Source organism: Moschus berezovskii, chromosome 1 (genome assembly GCF_049115385.1).
Source record: "Moschus berezovskii isolate FMDL1 chromosome 1, NW_MosBer_1.0, whole genome shotgun sequence".
Taxonomy (NCBI): Eukaryota; Metazoa; Chordata; class Mammalia; order Artiodactyla; family Moschidae; genus Moschus; species Moschus berezovskii.
In genome coordinates, this window is record NC_142460.1 from 66654796 (window position 1) to 66680896 (window position 26101).

At 36.9% G+C, this 26101-nt stretch overlaps 1 protein-coding gene across 1 annotated transcript in view; it reads right to left on the reverse strand.

The window, feature by feature from the left end:
* Positions 1–1337: 1337 nt before the first annotated feature.
* The window catches only part of ZBTB11 (zinc finger and BTB domain containing 11), a 33053-nt gene continuing 8289 nt past the window's right edge, over positions 1338–26101 (reverse strand). Inside the window, exons 4-11 of the mRNA XM_055416074.2 lie at positions 16506–17344; positions 16122–16301; positions 12922–13167; positions 11133–11277; positions 10337–10454; positions 7431–7589; positions 6979–7154; positions 1338–6407 (exon numbers count right to left, since the gene is read on the reverse strand). Coding sequence (XP_055272049.1) covers positions 5890–6407; positions 6979–7154; positions 7431–7589; positions 10337–10454; positions 11133–11277; positions 12922–13167; positions 16122–16301; positions 16506–17344 — 2381 coding nt within the window. The 3' untranslated portion in view covers positions 1338–5889. The remainder of the gene's footprint in view (positions 6408–6978; positions 7155–7430; positions 7590–10336; positions 10455–11132; positions 11278–12921; positions 13168–16121; positions 16302–16505; positions 17345–26101) is intronic.

Genomic DNA, 26101 nt, shown 5'->3' on the forward strand with positions numbered 1-26101 from the left:
GCAAATCGGGAACTAGTGGACATCCAGAAGATGGTGAAGGACAGGGAAGCCTGGCGTGCTGCAGTACATGGGGTCGCAGTTGGACACAACTGAGTGACTGAACACCACCACCTTTGTATCAAGTACTGCAAAGAAAATAATATGGAAAGAATGCAAGTATTGATACTAATTAGGTAAAGTATTTGCAAATGATTAAAGCAAATCTAATTGAAGATGCAGTTGAGAACGAAAAGGTGTGTATGTGGGAATACGGTTATATGAGGAATGTCTACTTTTCCACTTAGTTTTGCTATGAACCTAAAACTGCTCTTTAAAAGAAATAGTTGAAAATAAAACCCAAAATGTGGGCAGTGGTTTGACTTATAGATTGACAAGGTATGTCTCTTAACCATGAATCTAATAATACTAAGTTCAATATAAAAATCCCCAAATATATTTGCTGTGAGAGAATATTAATCTGTGTATGAACATTTAAATGTAGTTACATTCTCAAAGGGTCACTCTGAGAAGATAATGTCACTTTCCCAGCTGATTTTAAACAGGTGTTTCTTCTCATTCTGTCTTATTTGAATGCTACAGTAGGCATCGACTATGAGATGCTCCAAGGAAGACAACTGGGAATCTTAAGTATAAATTCTACTACAGGCCTTGCTTTCTCCAACAGGAAGAACTGAAGAAGCAGGCATGGGACTTCCCTGGTGGTTCAGTGGTTAAGATTCTGCACTTCCAATGCAGCATGTGTGAGTTCGATCCCTCTTGGGGGAACTTAGGATACCACGTGCCACACTGCCAAAAAGAAAAAGGAGCTGTCATTCTGTGCCATCTCTTAAAGGGTTCTGGTACTGCCATCATACTGAAATGGAGAAAGATTTTGATAACAGCCATCTCTTGTCACATTACACATTTTCATTACTAACTTATGACTTGCCTGCTGTGGACATAGAGCCATTAGAAAACTAAGAAGGTTCAAGATTAAGAGCAATTTCAGATATTAATCTGGAAGTAATGTATGTAAGACAGAGAAAAACAGGGCAAGCATGAAAGCTGGGAAGCCAAGATATTGGTAATATATTGCATGTGTGAGCTTATAAAATCTTAAAATTTGAGTACTATATTAACAGGGTTTCCCCAGGGGAAAGAAGTGGTAAAGAATCCACTGGCCAATGCAGGAGATCAGTGGGTTTGATCCCTGTGTCGGGAAGATCCCCTGGAGTAGAAAATGGCAACCCACTCCAGTATTCTTGCTTGAGAGACCCCCACGGAGAGAGTAGCCTGGTGGGCTATAGTCCTTGGGGTTGCAAAGAGACATGACTGAGCATACATCCACACATAAAATATATTATCAGTAATTACTAGTGATGTAATAGAAGTAACAGATCAGAGACATTGCTAAGGAATTCATTGGCTGAATCACTGATGGAAGCATCCCAGATGACCAGGGGTCTGGATCTAGGTACCTGGAAAATAGTAGATGCTAAAGAGAAAAAAAACTGACACACACACACACACATATATATACAGGATAACTTTTTAAAGTTTAAGAAAAACCTTCAGTCAAGATATAGGAAAATCCACAGAGGGTTTTCAAGGGGAAATGGGGTCAACATAAGGCCTAATTGTATAACAGTAATTACCATTGGTATGGGAGTTAATGAACTATATGCCTCTTAAGTGTTTCCACATCCGTTGGAAAGTGTTGATATGTATCTGAACTTACACTGCCTACAGCTCATGAAATGGATGCCTGTGGAGTAGAAGAAACTGTGCCAAGAACTTATAGCAAGGAATGAAAACAAAACTCAAATGGTAGATTTATATGCAAATATGTCAGTAATATTTTTGAGAAAAAAAATTAATTTTGAGAAAAATCTTTATTTGCTTTACACAGCAGTAAAAACTGTATATTATACATTGCCTGTGTGTGGGTTCAGTCACTAAGTCATGTCTGGCCTTTTTGCAACCCCTTGACTACCCCACCAGGCTCGTCCATCCATGTAGTTTTCCAAGCAGGAATACTGGAGAGGGTTACCGTTTCCTACTCCATGTCATGTTTTCTAGTTGGCTTTCCTGGTGGCTCAGATGGCAAAGAATCTGCCTGCAATGCAGGAGACTGGGGTTTGATCCCTGGGTTGGGAAGATTCCCCCGCAGACAGGAACGGCTACCCACTCTAGTATTCTTTTTGGAGAATTCCATGGAGAGACAGGCTACAGTCCACGGTTTGCAAAGAGTCAGACACGACTGAATGAGCACTTTCTAACTGAACTAATATTCCTATGAAAAGACAAAGATTGGCAGCCTGGACTTTTTTTTCAAGACAACCATAGGAAATTTTCTGGTGGTCCAGTGGCTCAGCCTCCATGTTTCCACTGGAGGGGGCATGAGTTCAATCCCTGGTCAGGGAGTTAAGATATTACATGCTGTATGGCCAAAAAAGCCAATCATATACTATGTATAAGAGACATACCTTAAATATGAGGTTATGAGCAGGCTGACAGCAATAAGCATGGTAAAATGTACCACAGGAACACCCCCCAAAAAATCCTGATGTAGCTATTTTACTATTTTAAAAATATTCATTTGGTTGTGTCACATCTTGGTTGTGGCATGCAGGATCTCCCTAGTTGTAGTATGTGAGCTCAGTAACTGCTGCACCGGGGCTTATTTGCCCTGCAGGATATGTGATCTTAGTTCCCCAAAGAAAGATGGAACCCAAGTCCCCTGAACGGTAAGGTGAACTCTTAACTCCTGGATCACCAGGAAGCCCCTGTAGCTATTTTAATTTCAGTCAAAGTAGACGTAAAGCCAGGAGAATTAGCAAAGGCTCTTCATTTTACCCTTTCATAACAAGGTTTAACTCACCAGGAAAACAATTCTGTATTAGATAACTAATAACAGCTTCAAGATATATGAAGCAAAAATTGCCAGAATTATTAAAAGGAGAAATAGGCAAATCTACATTCATACAGGTAGAGGTATTTTTCTAACTGATAGAACCAACAAACAAGAAAAAAGAATAGGGGTACAGGATATTTGAACAAAAATAATCATTTAATTGACACATATTAAAACAATGCCTCCACACTGCAGAAAATTAAGCTCTCATGAAACATTTACAAAAATTGACCACTGCTTATCCATAAAAAAATAACCCTCATCAAATGTTAAAGAATAAAAAATATACAGAATGTTTTTAATCACAGTAAAATTTTAGAGATCACTAACAAAAAGATAACTCCAAAACCCTCTATGTTTAGAAGTAAAATATGTGTGAAATAATAAATTATAATGAAAATTTTAAAATATTTTAAATCAAATAACAGTGAAGGAATACCATATCCCAATGTGTGGAATGCTGTGATAGCTGAGTTTAGAAGAAACTTACAGTTTCAAGTACATACATTAGAAAAGATATTAGGTCAGCAGGCCTTACCTGAATGGTGGTAAACTGGAAAGAGGCAGCAAATTAAAGATGGCTCAGTGGTAAAGAATCCGCCTGCCGATGCAGGAAATGTGGTTTCAGTTTCTGGGTTTAGGAAGATCCCTTGGAGAAGGAAATGACAACCCACTCCAGTATTCTTGCCTGGGAAATTCCATGGACAGAGAAGCCTCGGGGGCTGTAGACCATGGGGTCACAAAGAGTCTCAGCAACTAAACAACAACCTGTACTCTTAACATTTATAACATTCTAGAGAAATCCAATAAACAGCAGTATTCACTTCAAAACTTCAGATAACAGACTATAAAATAAGCCTGATATAATTATCCAAACAGTAAATGTAAAACCCCTGTGTTTAGGAACTTCCATGGTTCCTAAAAGTTTAAACTTCCATTATAGGTTGAATCCCCTAATTCAGTTATGAAGGGGAAGCATCATTTACAGTTTACACCACAGCTATTAAAAAAGAAAAATAGACACTAAAGGTCTGGACTAAATCCAGCAGTTAAGGTAACTGTGAAATTACGTAAAAAGCCACTGGCATTTAATAAAACAGCACTAACAAGCACATTTAATCAGGGGATACCTGACCTGACAACAAATCAATGTGTGCCCTTAGAAAGGAATTACACATGGCAGTTAATTGTACTACTTTTGATTTTGTTGTAAGATTATGTTTAAGTGTAATAATAAGTTTTAATAGTATTATATGTTCCCTCAGTGGTTATTTTTAATGTGTTCAATTCCCCTCCTCTTTAAAAATGGATTAACTTAATAATAAATAAAAGCAAATGACTTATGAGCTGAAAATAGCGACAAGCTTAACTTCAAAGCTTATGCTTTAAACAAGATTCAACATCTTTTATTTACATATTTATGATGTACATTAATGGTCTTACCCAATTAACTAAATCTAATAACAGTGGTGACAATGGAACATAAAGACAATTCCAAATTTTAGATTGAAATACATTTTCACTAACTGAAACATATAACAAGCAGCCATTATAAAGCTGTAGACTGTATGTCAATCCACTTAAAACTGAAAGTCAGCCACACAGCTACCGAAACAATGGGAAATGTGCAAATGCAAATATTACATATGCAGGTATAGCACATGCATGGCATCACATTTATTTTTCTTTGAAGCCACTTAAAGTAAATTGGAATAAGCATTTTAATAACATATATACATCAAGGCACATTCTTTTCTTGTGCTTTAGGAATGATTTACATGTGACTGGCTTATATCTTAATTTTACACCTTATATTAGCTTATTCTAATACTTAGAAGTTTAATTTTAACAATTATAACTTGAGTGGTAGTTTCCCAAGAGAGAAATGTGATATCTCCCCATGGTTATTTTGAAAAATGAGAAAATTAGATAGCTTACAGAGGTGGGAATTTAAAAATCAAACACACAAATTAATTTTTCAGGCAACTTTTAAACAGAATTTACTTTTAACAATTTGGTGGGCCATAATCAATTAAGTAGTATACTATAATGAGGGTTGAACTGAAGAATTTTCAATATTCTGAAATTACTTGACAATCATATGGTCAAGTATGCTGTAGATATCTATATTGCTATCCTGTTTCTAAACTGCAGTTTTTTAACAAAATTGAACAATTAAACATGATACAAAAGCTGCAAACAACCAAACCTAGTTTTAACCTTTTTTCCCATTTATTTTCTTGTTATCAAGGAGAAATTTCCCATCAACAGAGATTAACAGTGTTCTTTGCTCATGGTCAATTTACTTGCCTTGAAGGTTAGCATAGTAAGGCTTAATAGGCATTTCATGCATTTGAATTGCATTTGAAAAATTAGCTATTCATTTAAGGGTTCCCCATACAGATTAAGTACACTGTGCAAACTTGATTACAACATGTAACTCATTAAGTGCTTTACAACAGAATAAAGAATCCCTGAATTTATAAAGGGATAAAATAAATAGTAAGTCAAGAATCACAGATGTGAAGCATTTAAAAAAATGTAATATACCTATGCATCCTACTAAAATGTTTTATATTAGAATTTTTAATCCATAAACAGGGCAAATGAAATCACAGAACCTCTATGTTTTGAGAATAAAAGAGAAAAGCCAATTAGTACAGCCTTTTAAATTCAAAGTATATATAATCAAGTCAAAATGCAAATAAAACTGTACGGTTTTTAATTTAGTACAGTTCTTTTTAAACATTAATTCATAAAAAGTATACCATGATAATCCACTGCCACCAAATAGATTTGTTTTCAATTTGTTTACAGTAAATGGACTTTTCTACAGAACCATTAGCTAGACAAATCGTTATATGTTAAAACACCACCAAATAGCCCAGAGCCTGGACACACAAACTCCAGGCAGACAGTCATACAGTATTGTAAACAAATGTTCTGTGAGTTCAATATACATGAGACATCACTTCTTTTTATCTCTATTACTACATTCATTCTGTTTCTGAAATATGTGCCACCTCTACTTCAACAGTTTGAATAGCTTCTGCGACCTCAGAGAGCTTCTGTCCTTGCTGCTGTGCCAACACATAATTAACCACTTGCATAATACTTTGGTCAGAGAGTGTAGATACTGAAGGACATTCTTCAGTCGCTGCAACAGCTTCAAGAGCTTCCATAGTTTCTCCCGTCACTACCACAGTTTCAAGTTCTTGAGGACCACTGTTTTCTTGTTCCTGCATATCTGCTGTTAAGATGCTAACAGCATGCTCCACTTGAGTTCCCTGGTTATGAAACTGAAGGGTATCTTTTTCCAGCATGATCTTGCAAGGCACATAATCTCTGTGGAATTTAGTCATGTGTTTACGGAGTGTTCTAGCATCTATGTAGGCTTCACTACACACAGGACAGACATAAGGCCGTTCACCTGTATGTGTTCTGACGTGGCGTTTCAGAGATCGGGCATCAGCCCAAGCAACTCCACATGTTAAGCACTCAAATGGCTTAACTCCTAGTAAAAGGAAAAACAAAGGAAAAGAGAGGGGTGTGTGTGTGGTGAGGTCCAAGTACTAAAATTTATTAGCTGCCTGATAAATAATGCTTTTAAGTACAGTAGCCCATAAACTTTACTATCTTGACTATCGCCATCTTTTAGTTAGGACCAAGTGGTTTCGACTAGAATAAAGCAGATTCTGGATATAACCTCTCTAAAGATGTTCCTATGGATAGAAGTTACTCTGAGACAATTTTGAGTTTCTGTGAAAGTCCCTTTACACCTTCACAGCAATCCTATAATCCTAGGATAAAAAAACAGAAGCTTCAAGTAATCCATTCCAGCAGAAAAATATTAATACAGAATACTAAGCTCACTAAGAAAGGAATCTATCTATTTACACGACAATTAGGTAGTCAGATTCATAATCACTGCTATTATTTGTATAAATCTTCCATAATATGGGATTAATCTCTCATTAAGGAAGATAAGATAACAGACAAGAGGAATGGAAAAGGAAGAATCACTACTGGACTGGTTTTTATTCTATTTAAAGGTCCATCTATTAAGCTGCATGAAGTATAGTTACCGCCATGGTTGTTCATGTGTCTTCTATACTCTCTTAGCTGAGTGAATTTTCTTCCACACTGTTCACACACCCGTTCCAGGTTTTGCTTTGCTCTTCCTTTTTTCCCATGGGTAGCTTTCTTTACATGCCTCCTGAACAATGCTTTTTCGTAAAATTCTTTGCCACATATATTACACCTAAAATAGAGGAAAAACACAAAGAGGAGAAGGGGACGACAGAGAATGAGATGGCTGGATGGCATCACCGACTCTGTGGACATGAGTTTGAGTGAACTCCGGGAGTTGGTGATGGACAGGGAGGCCTGGCGTGCTGTGATTCATGGGGTCGCGGAGAGTCGGACACGAATGAGCGACTGAACTGAACTGAAACACCAAAACCATTAAAGGGACTAACAATTAATCCAAGTACATACATATCTCAGTTAAGCTCAGATTCGCCCCAGATTTACCCACCTGTACGGCTCAGTGACAGAATGAGATTTCACATGGGAATACCAGTCTTTCTTCCAACTATAGCACTTATCACAAAATTGGCACTGGAATGGCTTCACACCAAGATGTTTGTTCATGTGCTGGCGAAGGTCTCTAGCTTCAAAGAAACTTTTCTCACATCTGCAATAACAAAGTCCATTCACCCAAATGGATCATCTTATTCTTTTAAAGGAAGTTTCCAAGAACTCAGTATATTCCTGGGTTTCTAGAACTCTACAAGATGATCCCAATTTAAAACAAAACAAAATCTTAGTATTTCAAACTTGCATCAAGGCTGGAGTGTGTTAAGTTCTTTTAGTTCCAGAGTACTAGAAACAGCTCTTTGTGTGAGCTTAAAAATCATCTCAGACCTCTATCCAAATTTGTTTTGTAGTAATAGCTATACTAATAGATTGTTGATGTTTAAAGATCAACAGAATGTGAACAGAATGTGTTCAGCTATTTAACATGTAGTTTAGGTATTCAAAAGTATGCATGTAGAATTTAAGAATATGTTCAAAATATTAATTTTAATATTTGGTTTGGAAAAGCATGTTATAAGGTTTTCACTATAAAAAAAAAAAAAGAATCCTGCAAAGCTCCCAAAGGTTATCATAAAGGTGATTATCTTCTATCTTCTCCTCAACTCCTTGGGATCGCCTCTTTAACATCCCTTTTCACCCTCTCCCATTCTGTCCGTCTGTCGGGGGTAGGATTTACTCCTGCCCATAAAAATGAAGCAACTGACTTAGGTATAGGACAATCAGAGCACAGCATTCTCTCGGCCACTGTGATGATCCACACAAAACAATTTGGGAGTTGAGGGGATGTGAGGCTAAAACCATTGCCACTGTCTTGTCCACATGGAGCATCGCAGATAATCAAGTGCTAATGAATCTGAAATCAATCTACATTAAACCATTCAGACTCCTAGTTCATTCAAGCCAGTTTAAACTGGGTTTTCTTACATTTGCAGCTATAAAGGTATGCATAATAAACTACTTTTCTTTTAAAGTAAGACTGAGTGAGGGGACTTCCCTGCAGTCCAGTGTTAAGACCCCCGCTTCCAATGCAGGGGGGGGTTGCAGGTTTGATTCCTGGTTAGGGAGCTAAGATCCCACATGCCTCAGGACCAAAAAACCAAAACATAAAACAGAAGCAATACTGAAACAAATTCAAAAAAGGCTTTAAAAATGGTGCACATCAAAATTCTGTAAAAAATAAAAATAAAAGACTGATTAGAGTGACATCAGCAAATATGGGCAGAGTTGGTAACTCCAAAAGCCCAACCTTCCACAAAACCTGTAGATGAACTATTAAAAACGGTCAGAATCAATTTTACTGGAGCTCTGGAAACTGATTAAAAGTTTACAGCAACCAGCTAATTATTTAATTAAGAAAAAAATGGTTGAATCCTGGTAAAAGAGCTTTGTAGCATTTCAACTCATCCTGACCCCATCCCTTGGCTCCTCAGCTCAGTAGACACAAAATTCATTCTCGCTATGGGTTCACAGTATCAGAGGGACTTAAACCGAACTGAAGTTGTTTAGAACTATCTGGTACCTCTCAAAGTGCTTGCTTTTATTTAGCCCAATTCCCCCAGGGCTGAGGACTTGGGGGTTGTGGGGAGAATAGAGAGGAGGGATTGGTTGGAAACATTTAAAGGTAAATGTATTAGTCACAGCTGCTGGGGCAACGAATGGCACTTGGAAGGAAAGGCTGGAGAATGAGATATTTCAGGAAATAAGACCTTTGAAAAACTCTCACATATTCCCAGGCATCTAGAAATCCAAATTATTTGCCCAGGGCTGGCACATGCTCAGAAAAGACCTGAAAATGCTCCATGTTCTCACCAATGGCTGACTGTGCACAAACAGAAAGAGAAGACCAAGGCAGGACTGTAAACTGCCTGGCTGAGTATTGAAGGCATTCTGGAATCAGTGGTGATGCTTGCACAACACTGAATGTACTGAGAGCCACTAAACTGAACACTTTAATATGATAAATGTTATGTTATAAAAGGGATCTCAGGAGGTTCTGGAAAAAGAGGGAGAGGAAAGGAGTCTCAAGAAAAACAGAAATGAGCAACAAGTCCAGTACTTCAGAAGAATTGCCTATAAAGAATCTCTGCCTGGCACCAAGGGACCCTTCATTCCTACAGTCCCTACCCCTAGGTGGCACATTTGAAGAACTTCTTTAAGTCATTTAAAATGAATGATTCATATGGTATGAGATTTATAATGCAAATAAAACTGCTAAATAAATAAACAGGAACACCTAGACAAAGGCAACGGAGAAGGCAATGGCAAGCCACTCCAGTACTCTTGCCTAGAAAATCGCATGGACAGAGGAGCCTGGTGCGCTGCAGTCCATGGGGTCGCTACTAGTCGGACACGACTGAGCGACTTAGCAGCAGCAGCAGCAGACAAAGGCAAACTGATTAAAATCAAGAGTAAGCAAATAGTAATTTTTTTTAAAGTAAAGTAATAGTTTACTATTAGATTCAACTATTCTCTTTTCTTTTTTCCATTTTACTGAGGTGTAACTGACAAAACTGTAAGGTATTTAAAGTGTAAAACATGATGATTCAGTATATGTGTGTATACATACACACACACGCACATTGTGAAAGGATTCCTACCATTTGTTAATTAACACATCCATCACCTCAGATATAAATATATATGTATGTTTATATAATTACATATGAATATTCAAGTTCCACTTCCTTACAGTTGAACTTTGAAAATGACATATTATCAACAGTGATACTGTATCAAACTGTATCTAATCAACTTCAGCCACCTCAAATATTTTCCTTTGAAACAACTTTCAAATGAACTATAAGAACATAAATTAATTGAATGGTTCACATACTAAATACTTACTGAGTACAATGATAGCCTCGAACCTCAGGCTTTGGTTGGTGCTTCTTTAGGTGCTTGCTAAGCCCAGAGCCTCTATGAAAAGACTTTCCACAAACTGAGCAAAGGTACTTGGACTCTCCTATAAAAATTAAAAAGCATTTCACAAATCCAACAATCAGGTGCTCCTCTAACAATGCTTTATGTCATACTTTAGAAGCTACTTCATCAAGTGAACACAGAAGCTATGACTTTTGGCACCCACCTTCTAGGAATAACAAACTATGTCAAATACCTTATTTCCTCTCAATATAGTACTAGTGAGGCCACTACTGCCCAAAGAATTTGGGAGGCTTGCATGGTCCTCTGGATTATAACAGTGCAGAGTTGTATACAAGTTCTACAGCAGATTATCTACCCTTCATCAGCCACTTCTACGTAACTGCTTTAAACATGTGAAAATAAGTATATGTGGACTAAAAATTCTAATAAAATTATAAACCACATACTTGTTGACAGCTACATCTGCTTATTGCTTAACTTTTTAAAAAATTAATCTCTTTTAATTGGAGGATAATTACAATATTGTTGTGGATTTAGCCATAATTGACATGAAGCAGACACGTGCACTAATTTAAAAAAAGTTTAAAAAACTTTTATACAAATAAGATAGCTCTAAAACTAGATGTAAGAACAACTTTCAAGCTTTACTCTCATTAATTAAAAAAACGGCACATATACAGTCTTATAGCACAATCAATACACTAGGTAAGCTAACGGTATGTAACGTGTAACTATGTCACTATAAATTTCTCATTACCTGTGTGAATGCTCATATGTTCTTGAAGACTCCTTTTGGTAACAAATGACTTCACACATAGTTCACACTGGAACTGCTTCTGTGACTGATGGAGACTCTGGTGTAATTTTAGACCGTGTTTGTAGATGAAAGTCTTTCCACAGACCTAAAGGAGCATGGGTATTTAAACGAGTAAAACAGAAAAAGAGTTAAGGGCTATTTCTGAAGAATGAAGATAGAGAAGCTAGTATGCTATTTTAAATTAAAATCTTAAATTATAAACAAAATAACAACATTTAAGTTGAAACAAGGGCCTAAGATTTTAAATTCATTGATTATCTCCTGATTCCGTACTTAACAAATACTTCTATTTTTCTTGAAAGTCATTCAGTCGTGTCCGACTCTTTGTGACCCCATGGACTTCTCTAGGGGAAGTCATTCCATGGAATTCTCTAGGCCAGAATACTGGAGTGGGTAGCCTTTCTCTTCTCCAGGGGATCTTCCCAACCCAGGGATCGAACCCAGGTCTCCCACATTGCAGGCGGATTCTTTACCAGCTGAGTCACCAGGGAACCATGTAATCTGTGGAAGAACTCAAAACAGTACCAAAAAACCCTCACACTGTCTTTTCTGAAACTGGTAAACAATATACATTAAAAGAGACATGGAAGCTTAGTCAAGAACAATATACTCATTCACGTCTATACCAACTAAAACAGTGCTTCTCAAACTCTCCAATCTATTAGGGATTTTTGTTAAACACAATAAAGATGTCAAACAACATCAAACTGCCATGACAGTTTCTACATGCTTACTCTCCATTTTTTCACTTATCTTCCATGGACCACACATCTTGAGTAGTGCTACAGTAGAAGACCAGAGGTCCAATTAACACTTAACTTTTAAAATATATGAATACAATGATGCTTAGGACTAAGGGAAGGGGTAGGAAGGGAGTGAGTGACAGTACGTATAAAACACAACTAACCATAGGTAACGAACAAGCACCACTGTATAGCACAGGGAACTACACAGTATCTTCTAGTAACCAATAACAGGAAAGAATCTAAAAAAGGATGAATAAACAGCTGAATAACTTTGCTGTATATCTAAAACTAACACAAAATTATAAATCAACTGTATTTCAATAACATTTTTTAAATTAAAAAAATCTCACAAATGACCGTGTGTTGCTAACTACTAAAGCTGGGTAAAGGGTACATAGGGTTTATTCTAGTCTCTGACATTCTTTTTTCATTTAATACAAAGCTTAAAAAAACAAGCGAGAAAAATGTTACTGGTTCCAAAACTATCAATAAAAATAGTGGGTCATACTTATATGCAAGGCTACAGGTGCTGCTAGAAATTTTTCACTGTTTCAAATAGCCCAAAGCTGACTTATCACAGATTTCTGAACCAGCAATCACATTTTGACATTTAGTCTTCAGCTTTGGAGAAGGACAGAGTTGAGGCAGAATTTCTGCTAAGATTTAAGTCATAGGTTCCTTCCAAGCCAGGCTGGCCCTGCCGAACCTGAAGGGATGATAGAAGCTGGTTATTCTCACCCAGTACCACTCGGAATTCCATCAAGTCTCCTGAACACTCTAAATAGATTTATTTCAAACTACAACTTCAGACAACAAATTAAAGAGCAAAAATGGGAATCACCCTTGACCTAGACAACAAACTGAAAAAGTTGTGGACTTTATGGGATATTTTACTAAACTGATGTGGCTCCAGATTCACCCAGTCTTATTGTCAGTTATATTCCAGTCTTCTTTAAATAGCAAAATAAATATAATTATTTTACCTGGCATGCATGTGGTTTTACACCCGTGTGCTTTAACATATGTATTCGAAGAGAATACAGCTTAGGCAGTGTCCTCCCACATATGGAACATATAAATTCTCGCTTGGTTCTGCCCTTCTCAGACGATGACCCTGATGCCTCATTCGATGCGGAATTTGAAGAGGACGAAGTAGGTGCATCTTTCCTGGTATGTCGAATAAGGTGTGCTCGCAAGGAGGCACTGTACTGAAACTGTTTCTTACACAACTAAAAGAAAAAGTAAGTGAGTTCTGCCTCAGTGTATTTTCATTACAAATGTTAAGTGAAACGCAACTCATACTTCACACCTTGCTATTTGTGCTACAACTACATAAACACATACACTATATAAAAGACACAGTATACCAGGTACCGGATTATACAGATAAAAGGGACAGACCCAGTCTCTACTCTGCAGGGGTTTATAATCTAACCACAGAAAAAGGATTTATAAGTAAACAGGTGAAATATTTAAGAAGGGAGAGTAATCAGAGTAAGGAAAAGCCTCAGCGCTGAGGCTGGGTCTTGAAGGAATGGTAAGATATAGACAAAAGGAAGCACACTATCATTATATGAATACTAACAGTTGTTAGGTGAAGCAACAACAGGGGCTTGAAAAGGTAGGAGGATAAAACTGTGATAGTCCTTGGGACTTGTTTGCTTTTAATTTTCACATGGTGTTTGTTTTTTAATTTTCATTTATTTGGCTATGCTGGGTCTTAGCTGTGACAGACAGGATTTTCGGTCTTTGCTGCGGCATGTGAAATCTAGTTCCCCCCTCACGGGTTGCACCTGGCCCCCTGCACTGGGCGTGTGGAGTCTTCAACCACTGGACAGCAAGGAAGGTCCAGTCCTTGAGCTTTATCCTGTACTTGCTGAGTATTCCTGAAAGCTTCTGCTCTTTATTTTAAAATCAAAGTTATACACAGTTACGATCCAAAAGACTTTTTTTTAAATAAATAAAACTGGCCTACTGGTCCACAACTTCTACTTTTTTGACATTTCTCACTGATCGTCTCTGTGATTCTGAGTACTGTGAACAATAGGAGGTGAGTCTCTCCTTCACCTTCACTCTCTATACATACGCCACCCTCTCATTACCACACTTGCTCAAGACAGCTTTATCATCATTTGGTGAGATCAGTTTCCGTGCTTACACTATCTGGATGATGTACATGTTACTACAGCTGGACAATATAATATAGTACAGTATGATTTTCTTCCCTTTCCTTTTGCTTTCCCTTTTACTTCTCTTCATATTTACTGCTAATTCGTTGTCAAACCTTCCCTCAATTGTTGGCTGAGAGAAGGTTTAAACACATCACCTTGTGGGATATCTCCATCAAAGCACTATGTTGTGTTCCAAACTGGGGCAACTGTTTCACAGATTGGACCCCATTTTTTCCATTTCCCATGTCTTGATCATTTTGGTGGAACACCTCTACCAACAGCTTCCTGAGAAAGGGAATTTGGGGGCGGGGGGTAAAACTCTGCAGACCTTGCAAGTCTGAAACTGTTCTTATTGTACCATCGCAAATATAGTCTGACTATTGACTTCAAGTTAGAAATCATTCCCTTTTATAATATTAAAGATATTGTGCCTTTATCTTCTAGCTTCCACTGTTGCTGCTGAAATGTCTGAAGCTATTCTAACCCTTTTCCCTTCTCTCTTCCAATTTGTCAGATTTTCTTTGTCCCCTGATTCAGAAATTTCATAACGCAGTTGGTAAAGAATTATTTTAAACCATGATTCTGAATATCTGACATGCCCTTTTAACAAGGAAACTTCTATCTTCAAGTTCTAAAATGTTTTTTCATTGCATTAATGATTTCTTTCTCTCCATGCTGTTTAGAATTATTTGGACATTAGAATACAACTAGACCAATCCTCAGTTTCTTTCACTCCCATTCTTACCTTGTGTTTTATTTTCTGAGTGATTTAGTCAATTATGTTTCCTAACTTTTCAGAGATTTTTTTTTATGTTAAACATTTTATTCCTAAAAAAATATTCTGTTTTCTTAAAGTGCCCTTTTAAAAACATAGTACATGATTATTGTTTCACTGACATAATCTTTTCCTTTATCTCTAGTATAAATTATACTTGTGGTTTGGGTTTTATGTGCATTTTTTTTTTTTGAGTTTTCTTCTAACTGCATAGTCCTGGATTCCTCAAAGTTGCTTTTTGCTTGAAATATTTGTCATGAGTCTCTATATCTGATGTTTATTCACATTTCAGAATAAGACATTTAAAAACTGATTGGAACTTGTAAGTAGGGAAGTAAACTGTAAACCCCTGGCTTTAGTGAGTGGTATCTTTAGGTCTTTTTTTTTTTACTGGGCTTCAGATTTCTCATCTCTAAGAAATCTTTCTATTTTAAGGTTAAGGGTTTGGCTGTTAACATTCCAGGACTTGAGTAGGGAAAGAGCATGTTCAATATTCAGTGTAGAAGCTTCTACTTTCCCTTGTTGGGTATATTGCACTGATACATTCACCCTCATATCCACAGTGTTCTCTATAGCAGCTGTGGTTTTATCTTTTTCACAGAGTAGAAGGATCTTTGACTGAAGGCATGGTGGTAGTGATTCACTTGCTTCTTAAAAAGGCTTTCTAACTATCAGCCTTACCTCTACTTTCAAGGTCACTAGTACCATTAATTCCTGAGCCTCCTGGTAGTTCTGCAATACAATTTGGATTGATTCTTAGCTTTCCATGCTGAAAGCCTGGGAATGAGCCCTTTCAAATCTACTGAATCAAGGACTCTATCTAGGGACTTCCCTGGCAATCCAGTGGTTAAGACCCCACACTTCCACTGAAGGGAGCATAGGTCTGATCCCTGGTCGGGGAACTAGGAGTCGAGTGCTATATAGTACAGTCAAAAAAAAAAAAGACTACATTTATGTATCAGAGGCCAGAATTTAGTTGCTATGGTCACCTGTTCTTTTTGCCTCTCTACGAACTTTCTAAAAAGATCATTTTACTGTCATCTTTCTATGGTAGAAGCAGAGGTAAGTCACTGAACATTTTTTGGCAAGAACATGACATGTATGAGTCAGCAGATAACTATAACAGCAATATAAGGGAGAAGGAGAATACAAATGGTAGCATAATAACAAAGCAGTAAACTGGATTCTATTTATAAAGAAGTTAGAGCTGTTTATAATTAGCTTTCCAGACACTTACTGGACACTTGTAATCTCTAGCTCTTTCATGTTTCAGTATGTGCTTTATAAGGGCATATCGTCTCTGAAAAACCATTCCACATTCCCCACATTTATGGGATGCTTCTTCTTCTGTATTCTCTTTAGCATCCCTTTTCGGCTGTTTCATCTTTTTTCCTCTTTGAACTAATTTCTGAGCCACCTGATTAAGGAACAGAAAACACAATCCAATAACTATCTCAAATTCACATTACCTTATTAATAACATTGGTATTTAAAACATTAAATTGCTTTCCTGCACCCACTCCCCTCCCCCTCAAAAAATTTTTTTTCACCGTAAGTTTATCAATAGAATGCTTTCAATTTAAAGCTAAACCTGCAAAAGGGGACTCTTTCTTCATCATACCTGTTGAACTGCTGACTTGGGAATGGCTTTCCGCTTCTGCAGCTTCTTCTCCATTCCTTTGTGTAGTCGGATATATCCCCCTTCATTAACAGAGCGCTGCCGAAGTCTGCTTCTGTAAGTATCATCATCGGGGCCATGGTCCATCAGTGCTGTCGGTTCAGCTAGATTTTCCTCATCTTTTGAGGACCGGTCAAGGTCCTGCCTATGCTCTGAAAGGTCTTCAGCGCAGATATCCTCAGCTGCTGTATCATTTCCTATATCAGTGTTTCCTGGAGCGCTACTGATTGCATTCTCTTGTGAAGGCTTAGGATGAGTACTAGAAACTGTGCTATCTCCTCTGCTGTTTAAAGTTTCCAGTTCTGTCTGGTTGTTTTTTGTTACTAAATCAACAGACTCCATTTCAGGATGGGAATCAGTTACACAGCCCACAGGTGATGCGATGGTTTCAGCCTGTGAAGACACCTGGGGCTCAGGCTGTTGTCCTAGCTCTCCATTCTGCTCCGGCAATTCTCCATTCATCAGGAGTACAATCTCACAGTCCCCAAGTTCAGTGGACAAAGTTGTTGTGGTTCCCGTGTTGTTAGCCACGGGAGGTGCTGTGCCTCCATTGTGCTCTTGTAAGTCCTGTGTAGATGCAACTGTTTGCACTTCACCCTTCTTATACACTGTTAGCTGCTTCTCTTCCATTAGTTTATGCACACTTTCACAGATTTCTAAAACTTCGGACATAAAAAGATGACGAGCCAAGATGGCTACATCAGCCATGCTACAGAAGTCAAAACTTAGCACAGAAGTATAGGCAAATTCCAGTAAAGGGAGGAAACTAGCCTTACAAAAACCTATGCGAAACAAGGAAGATGAAAGACAAAAAAGTCAAATCACCACTAAAACACCTTGTAAAAACAACTAATGCATGATTTTGACAATATAAAATACAATATAAAGGCAAATATAACCATTTATTCTGCAATTAAACACGCTGGAATTGTTTTGAGTTCTGGCTGCTTATTAAGCCTTGACTAACTCACTTCCATGAGTCGTGTCTCTCAATACCTAAAATAGAAAATAATATCACACTTACTACCTCAAAGAGTTGTTGTAAGGCAGTCATTTTCAAACTGTACTCCTTAGAACCCCGGGGGTTCCTCAAATTCCCCTCAAGAAACAGCTGCTGGAGAATGGAGGGTACAAAAAGAGAGGGAGGCAGGTGAGTAGGCAGGGTTCAACCAACCTGTCCCCCTAACCTCACTGCAGTAAATATAGCTGTATATTTTAAAACAGAAGTTCATATAAAAGTTTGATTGTGAACAAAGTGTTCTATTACTAAAAATTTAAAAACAAGGTCTGTAGCAGAGGGTCAGCAAAATTTTTCTGTAAAGAATCAGATAATAAATACTGTAGGCAATAAGGCATCTCTTTTAACTACTTAATTCTGCCACTGTAGCTAGAAAGTGAAACCACGTATTGTAACACGTATGTAAAGGAGTGTGGCTATGTCGTAATATAACTTTATGGAGGAAAGGAAGGGAGGACTCCCCTTCTGGCTATAGTTTGCTTATCTTTGGTCTAAGGAACAAGACAAATTACTACACACCAGACATTAGGTTCCCATTTTATGTGAGAAAATAAGATCAGTTCCATTCTAAGTTCTCAGTACTTCACATTCAAAAACCACTGTTAATATTCCCATGATTCAGAAATTAGAAGATTACATAGTCCTAAATCCAATTTCATCTCCGTAACCAGAACGAATTAACAATTTGTACAGCTTTTTAACAGTCTCTTTATACAGCCCAATAAATACTCTTCTATCTCCTTCTTACAATAGGTATCGTATTACACACACTTTACTGTGCCTTGCTTTTCTCATATGTAATAATTTATCTTAAGAGATATCTTATTAAACATGATAGAGGGCCAAAGCAACCTTCTAGAAACTCATGTTTGCTGTTTTTTTCAGTTTTGACTGAAGATACATAAAACGTGGTCCTTTTACATAGGCAAATGAGGGATAATCAAGTAACAAGCATACAAGGAAGCCTTAACCTGTGAGATGTACTAGGAGTCAGCTTGAAAGTTGGGGAGACTACACATCAACATGACTAACATGGTTAATTCAGTCATTCCTAGGAAAGCTGATAATTAAGTTGGCTGAAGCCATATTAATACTGCTAAAAATTATGAAATTAAGTTAATAAGCTTGAGGTAAGAAAGAGTATTTCTTTTTCAAAAATGCATTTTGGTCTTTTACCTAGTACCTTTTTAATTTCTAAGTTGAAGTCAATCCAGAAGCATGGAAGAATACTGTTAAAATGATCATACTACCAAAAGAAATCTACAGATTAAATGCGATCTCTATTAAATTCAGTTCAGTTCAGTTCAGTCGCTTAGTCGTGTCCGACTCTCCGCAACCCCATGAATCACAGCACGCCAGGCCTCCCTGTCCATCACCAACTCCCGGAGTACACTCAAACCCATGTCCACAGAGTCGGTGATGCCATCCAGCCATCTCATTCTCGGTCGTCCCCTTCTCCTCCCGCCCCCAACCTTTCCCATCATCAGAGTCTTTTCCAGTGAGTCAACCCGTCGCATGAGGTGGCCAAAGTATTGCAGTTTCAGCTTTAGCATCATTCCCTCCAATGAACATCCAGGACTGATCTCCTTTAGAATGGACTGGTTGGATCTCCTTGCAGTATAAGGGACTCTCAAGAGTCTTCTCCAACACCACAGTTCAAAAGCATCGATTCTTCGGCGATCAGCCTTCTTCACAGTCCAACTCTCACATCCATACATGACCACGGGAAAAACCATTGCCTTGACTAGACGGACCTTGGTTAGCAAAGTAATGTCTCTGCTTTCTAATATACTATCTAGGTTGGTCATAACTTTCCTTCCAAGGAGCAAGCGTCTTTTAATTTCATGGCTGCAATCAGCATCTGCAGTGATTTTGGAGCCCAAAAAAATAAAGTCTGACACGGTTTCCACTGTTTTTCCATCTATTTCCCATGAAGTGATGGGACCAGATGCCATGATCTTTGTTTTCTGAATGTTGAGCTTCAAGCCAACCTTTTCACTCTCCTCTTTCACTTTCATCAAGAGGCTTTTGAGTTCCTCTTCACTTTCTGCCATAAGGGTAGTGTCATCTGCATATCTGAGGTTATTGATATTTCTCCCAGCAATCTTGATTCCAGCTTGTGCTTCTTCCAGCCCAGCGTTCCTCATGATGTACTCTACATATAAGTTAAATAAGCAAGGTGACAATATACAACCTTGACGTACACCTTTTCCTATTTGGAACCAGTCTGTTGTTCCATGTCCAGTTCTAACTGTTGCTTCCTGACCTGCATACAGGTTTCTCAAGAGGCAGGTCAGGTGGTCTGGGATTCCCATCTCTTTCAGAATGTTCCACAGTTTATTGTGATCCACACAGTCAAAGGCTTTGGCATAGTCAATGAAGCAGAAATAGATGTTTTTCTGAAACTCTCTTGCTTTCTCCATGATCCAGCGGATGTTGGCAATTTGATCTCTGGTGCCTCTGCCTTTTCTAAAACCTGCTTGAACATCTGGGAGTTCACGGTTTACATACTGCTGAAGCCTGGCTTGGAGAATTTTGAGCATGACTTTACTAGTGTGTGAGATGAGTGCAACTGTGCGGTAGTTTGAGCATTCTTTGGCATTGCCTTTCTTTGGGATTGGAATGAAGACTGACCTCTTCCAGTCCTGTGGCCACTGCTGAGTTTTCCAAATCTGCTGGCATACTGAGTGCAGCACTTTCACAGCATCATCTTTCAAGACTTGAAATAGCTCAACTGGAATTCCATCACCTCCACTAGCTTTGTTAGTAGTGATGCTTTCTAAGGCCCACTTGACTTCGCATTCCAGGATGTCTGGCTCTAGGTCCGTAATCACGTTATCGTGACTATCTTGGTCGTGAAGATCTTTTTTGTACAGTTCTTCTGTGTATTCCTGCCACCTCTTCTTAATATCTTCTGCTTCTGTTAGGTCCATACCATTTCTGTCCTTTATCGAGCCCATCTTTGCATGAAATGTTCCCTTGGAATCTCTAATTTTCTTGAAGAGGTCTCTTGTTTTTCCTAGTCTGTTGTTTTTCTCTATTTCTTTGCATTGATCTCTGAGGAAGTCTTTCTTATCTCTCCTTGCTATTCTTTGGAACTCTGCATTCAGATGCTTATATCTTTCCTTTTCTCCTTTGCTTTTTGCCTCTCTTCTTTTCACAGCTATTTGTAAGGCCTCCTCAGACAGCCATTTCGCTCTTTTGCATTTCTTTTCCATGGGGATGGTCTTGGCCCTGTCTCCTGTACAATGTCACGAACCTCCGTCCAGAGTTCATCAGGCACTCTATCAATCAGATCTAGTCCCTTAAATCTATTTCTCACTTCCACTGTATAATCATAAGGGATTTGATTGAGGTCATACCTGAATGGTCTAGTGGTTTTCCCTACCTTCTTCAATTTAAGCCTGAATTTCGCAATAAGGAGTTCATGATCTGAGCCACAGTCAGCTCCTGGTCTTGTTTTCACTAACTGTATACAGTTACTCATGACATTTTTCATAGTACTAGAACAAATAAACCTACAATTTATACGGAACCATAAAAGATCCAGAACTGCCAAAGCAATCCTGAGTAAAAAGAACAAAGCAGGAGGGAGGGTTCAGACGATAAACACAATGCTACATAAGTAAAACAGTTTGGCACTGGCACAAAAACAAACATATGGATCAATGGAACACAATAGAGAGCCCAAAATAAACCCATGAACCTAGAGTTGATTAATCTTCAACAAAGGAGCCAAGAACATGCAATAGGAAGAGGTCTCTTCAACAAAGGGTGTCGGGCATGTTGGAAAACTACACGTAAATCAATGAAATCTGAATGCTCCTTCACATGATACACAAAATAAACTCAAAATAGCTTAAAGACTTAAATATAAGACATGACACCATAAAAGTCCTAAAAGAGACCATAGGCAAAACATTTCTTGACATAAATCATAACAACGTTTTCTTAGGTCAATCTCTCCAGGCAATAGACGTAAAAGCAAAAATAAACAAATGGGACCTACTCAAACTTACAAACTTTTGCACAGTAAAGGAAACCACACACAAAAAGGAAAGGTAATCTGTGGAATGGGAGAAAATATTAGCAATGATGTGACAAACAACACTTTAATCTTCAAAACACACACAGCTCATACAACAACATCAACAAAACAAACAACCCAATCGAAAAATGGACAGAAGAACTAAATAAGACATTTCTCCAAAGAAGACATATAGATATGGCCAATAGGCACTTGGAAAGACATTCAACATTGCCACTGTGGAAAACAATATGGAGGGTCCCAAAAAAATTAATAACACAGTTGCCACATGATCCAGCAATCTCACTCCTGGGCACATCTCCAGACAAAACTATAATTCAAAAAGATACATGCACCTCTACATTCACAGCAGCATTATTTACAATAGCTAAGACATGGAAACAATCTAACTGTCCACTGACAGACTAATGGATAAAGAAGATGTGCTACATATGTACAAAAAAATATTGCTCAGTCATTAAAAAAAGAATGAAATAATGTCACTTGCAGCAACATGGATGGACCTAGCAATTATCATGCTAAGTGAAATCAGAGAGATAAAGACAAAGATATGATCACTTATACCTGGAATCTAAAATATGACACAAATGAACTTACCTGCAAAACAGAAATAGACACACAGAGAACAGACTTGTTGCCAATGGTAAAGGGGAGTGGAGGAGGACTAGGGTGGGAATTTGGGGTTAGCATATGAAAACTATTATATAATAGGATGGATAACAGCAAGGTCCTACTGTATAGCACAAGAAATTCACTATGCAGTGATAAACCATAAAGGAAAAGAATATTTAAAAAGAATATATATATAAAACAGAATCACTTTGCTGTACAGCAAAAATTAACACAACATTGTAAATCAACTATATTTCAATTTAAAAAATTTGGTTAATAGGTAAAAAGGATTATTGGGCTTTCACTTACTGAAGTACAGCAGACATACAATATTATATGTTTCAGGGGTACAACTGTGTTCCACAATTTTTAAAGGTTATACTCCCGCTTGTAGTTATTCCCTGAACTGTATAATATATCTTTGGAGTCAAGTATTCTTTAAGAGCAGTGCTGAGCAAACACCATTGATTGCTATTGACTAGACTATTTTACAACTCTGTAAAAATTAACTTACAGAAAAGTAATAGCAAGCGCAAATGAATTGTAAAAGAATAAGAAGTTATTTCTGTCAGGCTTGGAAAGGTAACTCCAAAACTTGATTGGTTTATTTCTCTATAGGGTATTAACCAATTTTTCATCCATCAGCAAATTCATTTTGAGCAAAGTCATTTCTCTGGCTGAAAGACAATATATACAATTCTTGGGAATTCCATAAGAAGCAGTTTTAACATCATACTGGTTTCTGCAATTAATTATATAAGACCTTGGACTATAGTATTTGCATAAAAGTTAGGTTTTTAACATTTAAAAATTATGTTTTGGCCAAAGAGTAAAGAAAGTTTTCCTGTAAACAGCCAGATAAGCAAATATTTTAGGTTCTGTGGACCACTGGTTTTTCTAGCAACTATTCAATTCCACCTTTGTAAGTTCAAAAGCAGCCACTGACAATATGCAAATGAATGGGTATGGTTGTCTCAATAAAACTTTATTTACAAAAGCAGTCAGTGGGCCAAGATTTGGCATGTAAGTTGTAGTTTGCCAGCTTCTTCTTTTTTTTTAAGCCAGTAAAAGTTTAGTAAAAAAAAAATTTTGAAATGAGAGAAAATGCACAAGGAATGAAAGATATCTACAGTCATTGGAAGCATTTATAAAAGGATATAAAAAATTCTATGCTGGGGCAGAGATACCTTGCCTGATAGAAAATCTATAGAATAATTTCCTAACTATTAAATGTGTCAAATTAGTAGCTAGAAATCTTGCCCCAAAGTCTACTACAGGCCCAGTCAATTTTAGCCATCATTCTGCCAAACATTCAAGAGATAAATATAATTTCATAGTAACTACTTCATGTAAAAAATTGGAAGGAACACACAATTTATAAGATTAAGCTGACACGACAAACTGTGAAAAAGAAAAATTACTCCCAAGTACAGATGCAAACAGTCTATCTAACGTTAGTACTCTAAACCAGTTTGTACAAAATATGATATGTTATGACTAAAGTGGAATTTATTTCAGGAATGAAAACCTGGGTTAACATTAGTAAAGCGATGTAAAATTTCCCACATTAACAGAATGAAAAAATAAAGATGGTCTCAACAGACACAGAAAAAGTAAAGTGGTACATCCACATTCATTTCAGAGGGAATTTCCTTAATGTTAAAGGGGGTAAAGGATTATCTATTTAAAACATTTACCAACATTCACAGTAAAAAAACAAAAACACCCTTTCTTTAGAATGGGAATAAGTGAACTCTTTATCACTACCTCTATCCAACTGTTAATTTTTTTGAGGTTCTAAATGGCACTGTAAAGTAATGGGAAAAAGTTAAAAATATAGGGACTGGAAAGATAGAAACAAAACCATTACTATTAGCATATATTTGTTTTATATGGAAAATCTCAAAGAATCTATAGGTAGATGTCTGAATGACTAATTCAGCAGTACTTAATTAAGTGCTTAATTAAGCAATACTACTGTATTTAGTAATCAACAATTACTAAAAATAAATCAGAGATTATATCATTTTAAAAAATTATAATAGTATCAAAAAGTATAAACTACCTTACAATAATCTAACAAAAGATGTGCAAGAAGTTCTCTGGTGGTCCAGTGGTTGAGACTCCATGCCCTCAATGCAGGGGGCATGGATTCGATACCTGGTCAGGAAACTAGATCCCGTGTGTTCCAATTAAGTGTTCACATGACACAACTAATGGTCCCACGTGCCACAACTAAGACCCAGAACAGCCAAATAAATATTTTTTTTAATGTGCAAGACTTTTATGGAAAAATATAAAACTTTATTAATTCAATGCAATCCCTATCAAAATACATTTTTCTTCCTTTTGTGGAAGTAGATAAGCTGCTTTAAGTTTATGTGAAAGAGCAAAGGGCTAAGAATAAGACTCACCAGAATAACAAAGGTGAAGATTTCCATTATTATTATAAAGATAAAGTAATTAAGATGAAGCAATAATGGGGGGGAAGAGACAACCAACAGACTACAAAAAAATGTAGACTCAGTACCAAACATGTGAACATTTGTTTTTTAAGAGAATTTGCATGGTGGATGGGTAGGAAGAGGAAGGTTTTCACTAAATTCTGAGACAAGTGATCAAAATGGGAAAAACTGAAATCAAATATTTATCTCATACTGTTAAAAAAAATTCCAAACAGATTAAAAGTTAAAAATGAATGAGAAACTATAAGACAATACATGAAAGTACCTTTATGACTGAGTAGGGAAGAAATTTTTGAAAGCGTAAACAACAATGAATTCAACAATATTAAAGTACATAACAAGAAAACAGATGTACATTTTATCATTTTTTAATATTTACATATATCTTACAATTAGTCTATTTAAAAGTCAAACAAAGATTTTAATAATGTCTACTTCACTTGCTATTGCTATTTGCTGAACAAAATACAAAAATAAGCATATGGAATGAAGAATAACCGAGGTATTTTGTTGAAATAATAATAGAATGCTGTGCTACAATTATCTGGGAAGCAGAGATTTCATTTTCTATAAGCTGCTGAGAAACAAGAAGAGAGCAGCACTCTTCTTTCTGCTTCAGATGCAAGGAAGATAAGGTAAAAATTTCAAAGCTAATATATCAAACTACACTTGTTTTAAGTTTTATTATTCAGATGGCCCAGAATAAGATGTATTTTCTCCTCTGAATCACCAAAGTAAATATCAAATCTAGAATGTAATGCTCCTCTATGCTTCATAAAAGCTTTTGTTCATCACTGTATCCCCTAGAGCCCCGCCAGTTCCCTGCACAAAGTGGATACCTGAGAAATCTTTTTTAGTAATTAAACATACAGCTACTATTAAGAAAAAATATATGAATTTACCTTCCCAGAGGAACATAGAAAAGGATCAGTGGCTAACTAGGTGAATATTATATACCTGAATAAAGTCACTTTTTTGTTTCAGAAAGGGGAAATGACAGTTCACACAGTGGTGTCACTTATTTAGAGTTACAGCAAAGTAACAGTATAAGAAAACATATAAATAAGGTTACCTATTTTAATGCTTCCTAAATTTTCCTTTGTTGACTCCTAAGCCAATATATAAATTCTAGTGAGGTCAAAAGAAAGTCAAATTACTCATTTACAATAATAATGATAATTAAAAAAACAAAGACACCTGGAATTCTGATTATTCTATACTAATAATGTGATTATCAAATCTACATGAATGATGATTATTAATCTTAAAAAATGAAAAACAATAGACATATAGAAGTTATTTATAATTACATGTCCCACATGTAAGATTCAATCATTCAATTTTAAAATAATATATTTACTTAGTGTAATAACTCTGGTGTAGTTACGGATTTCTC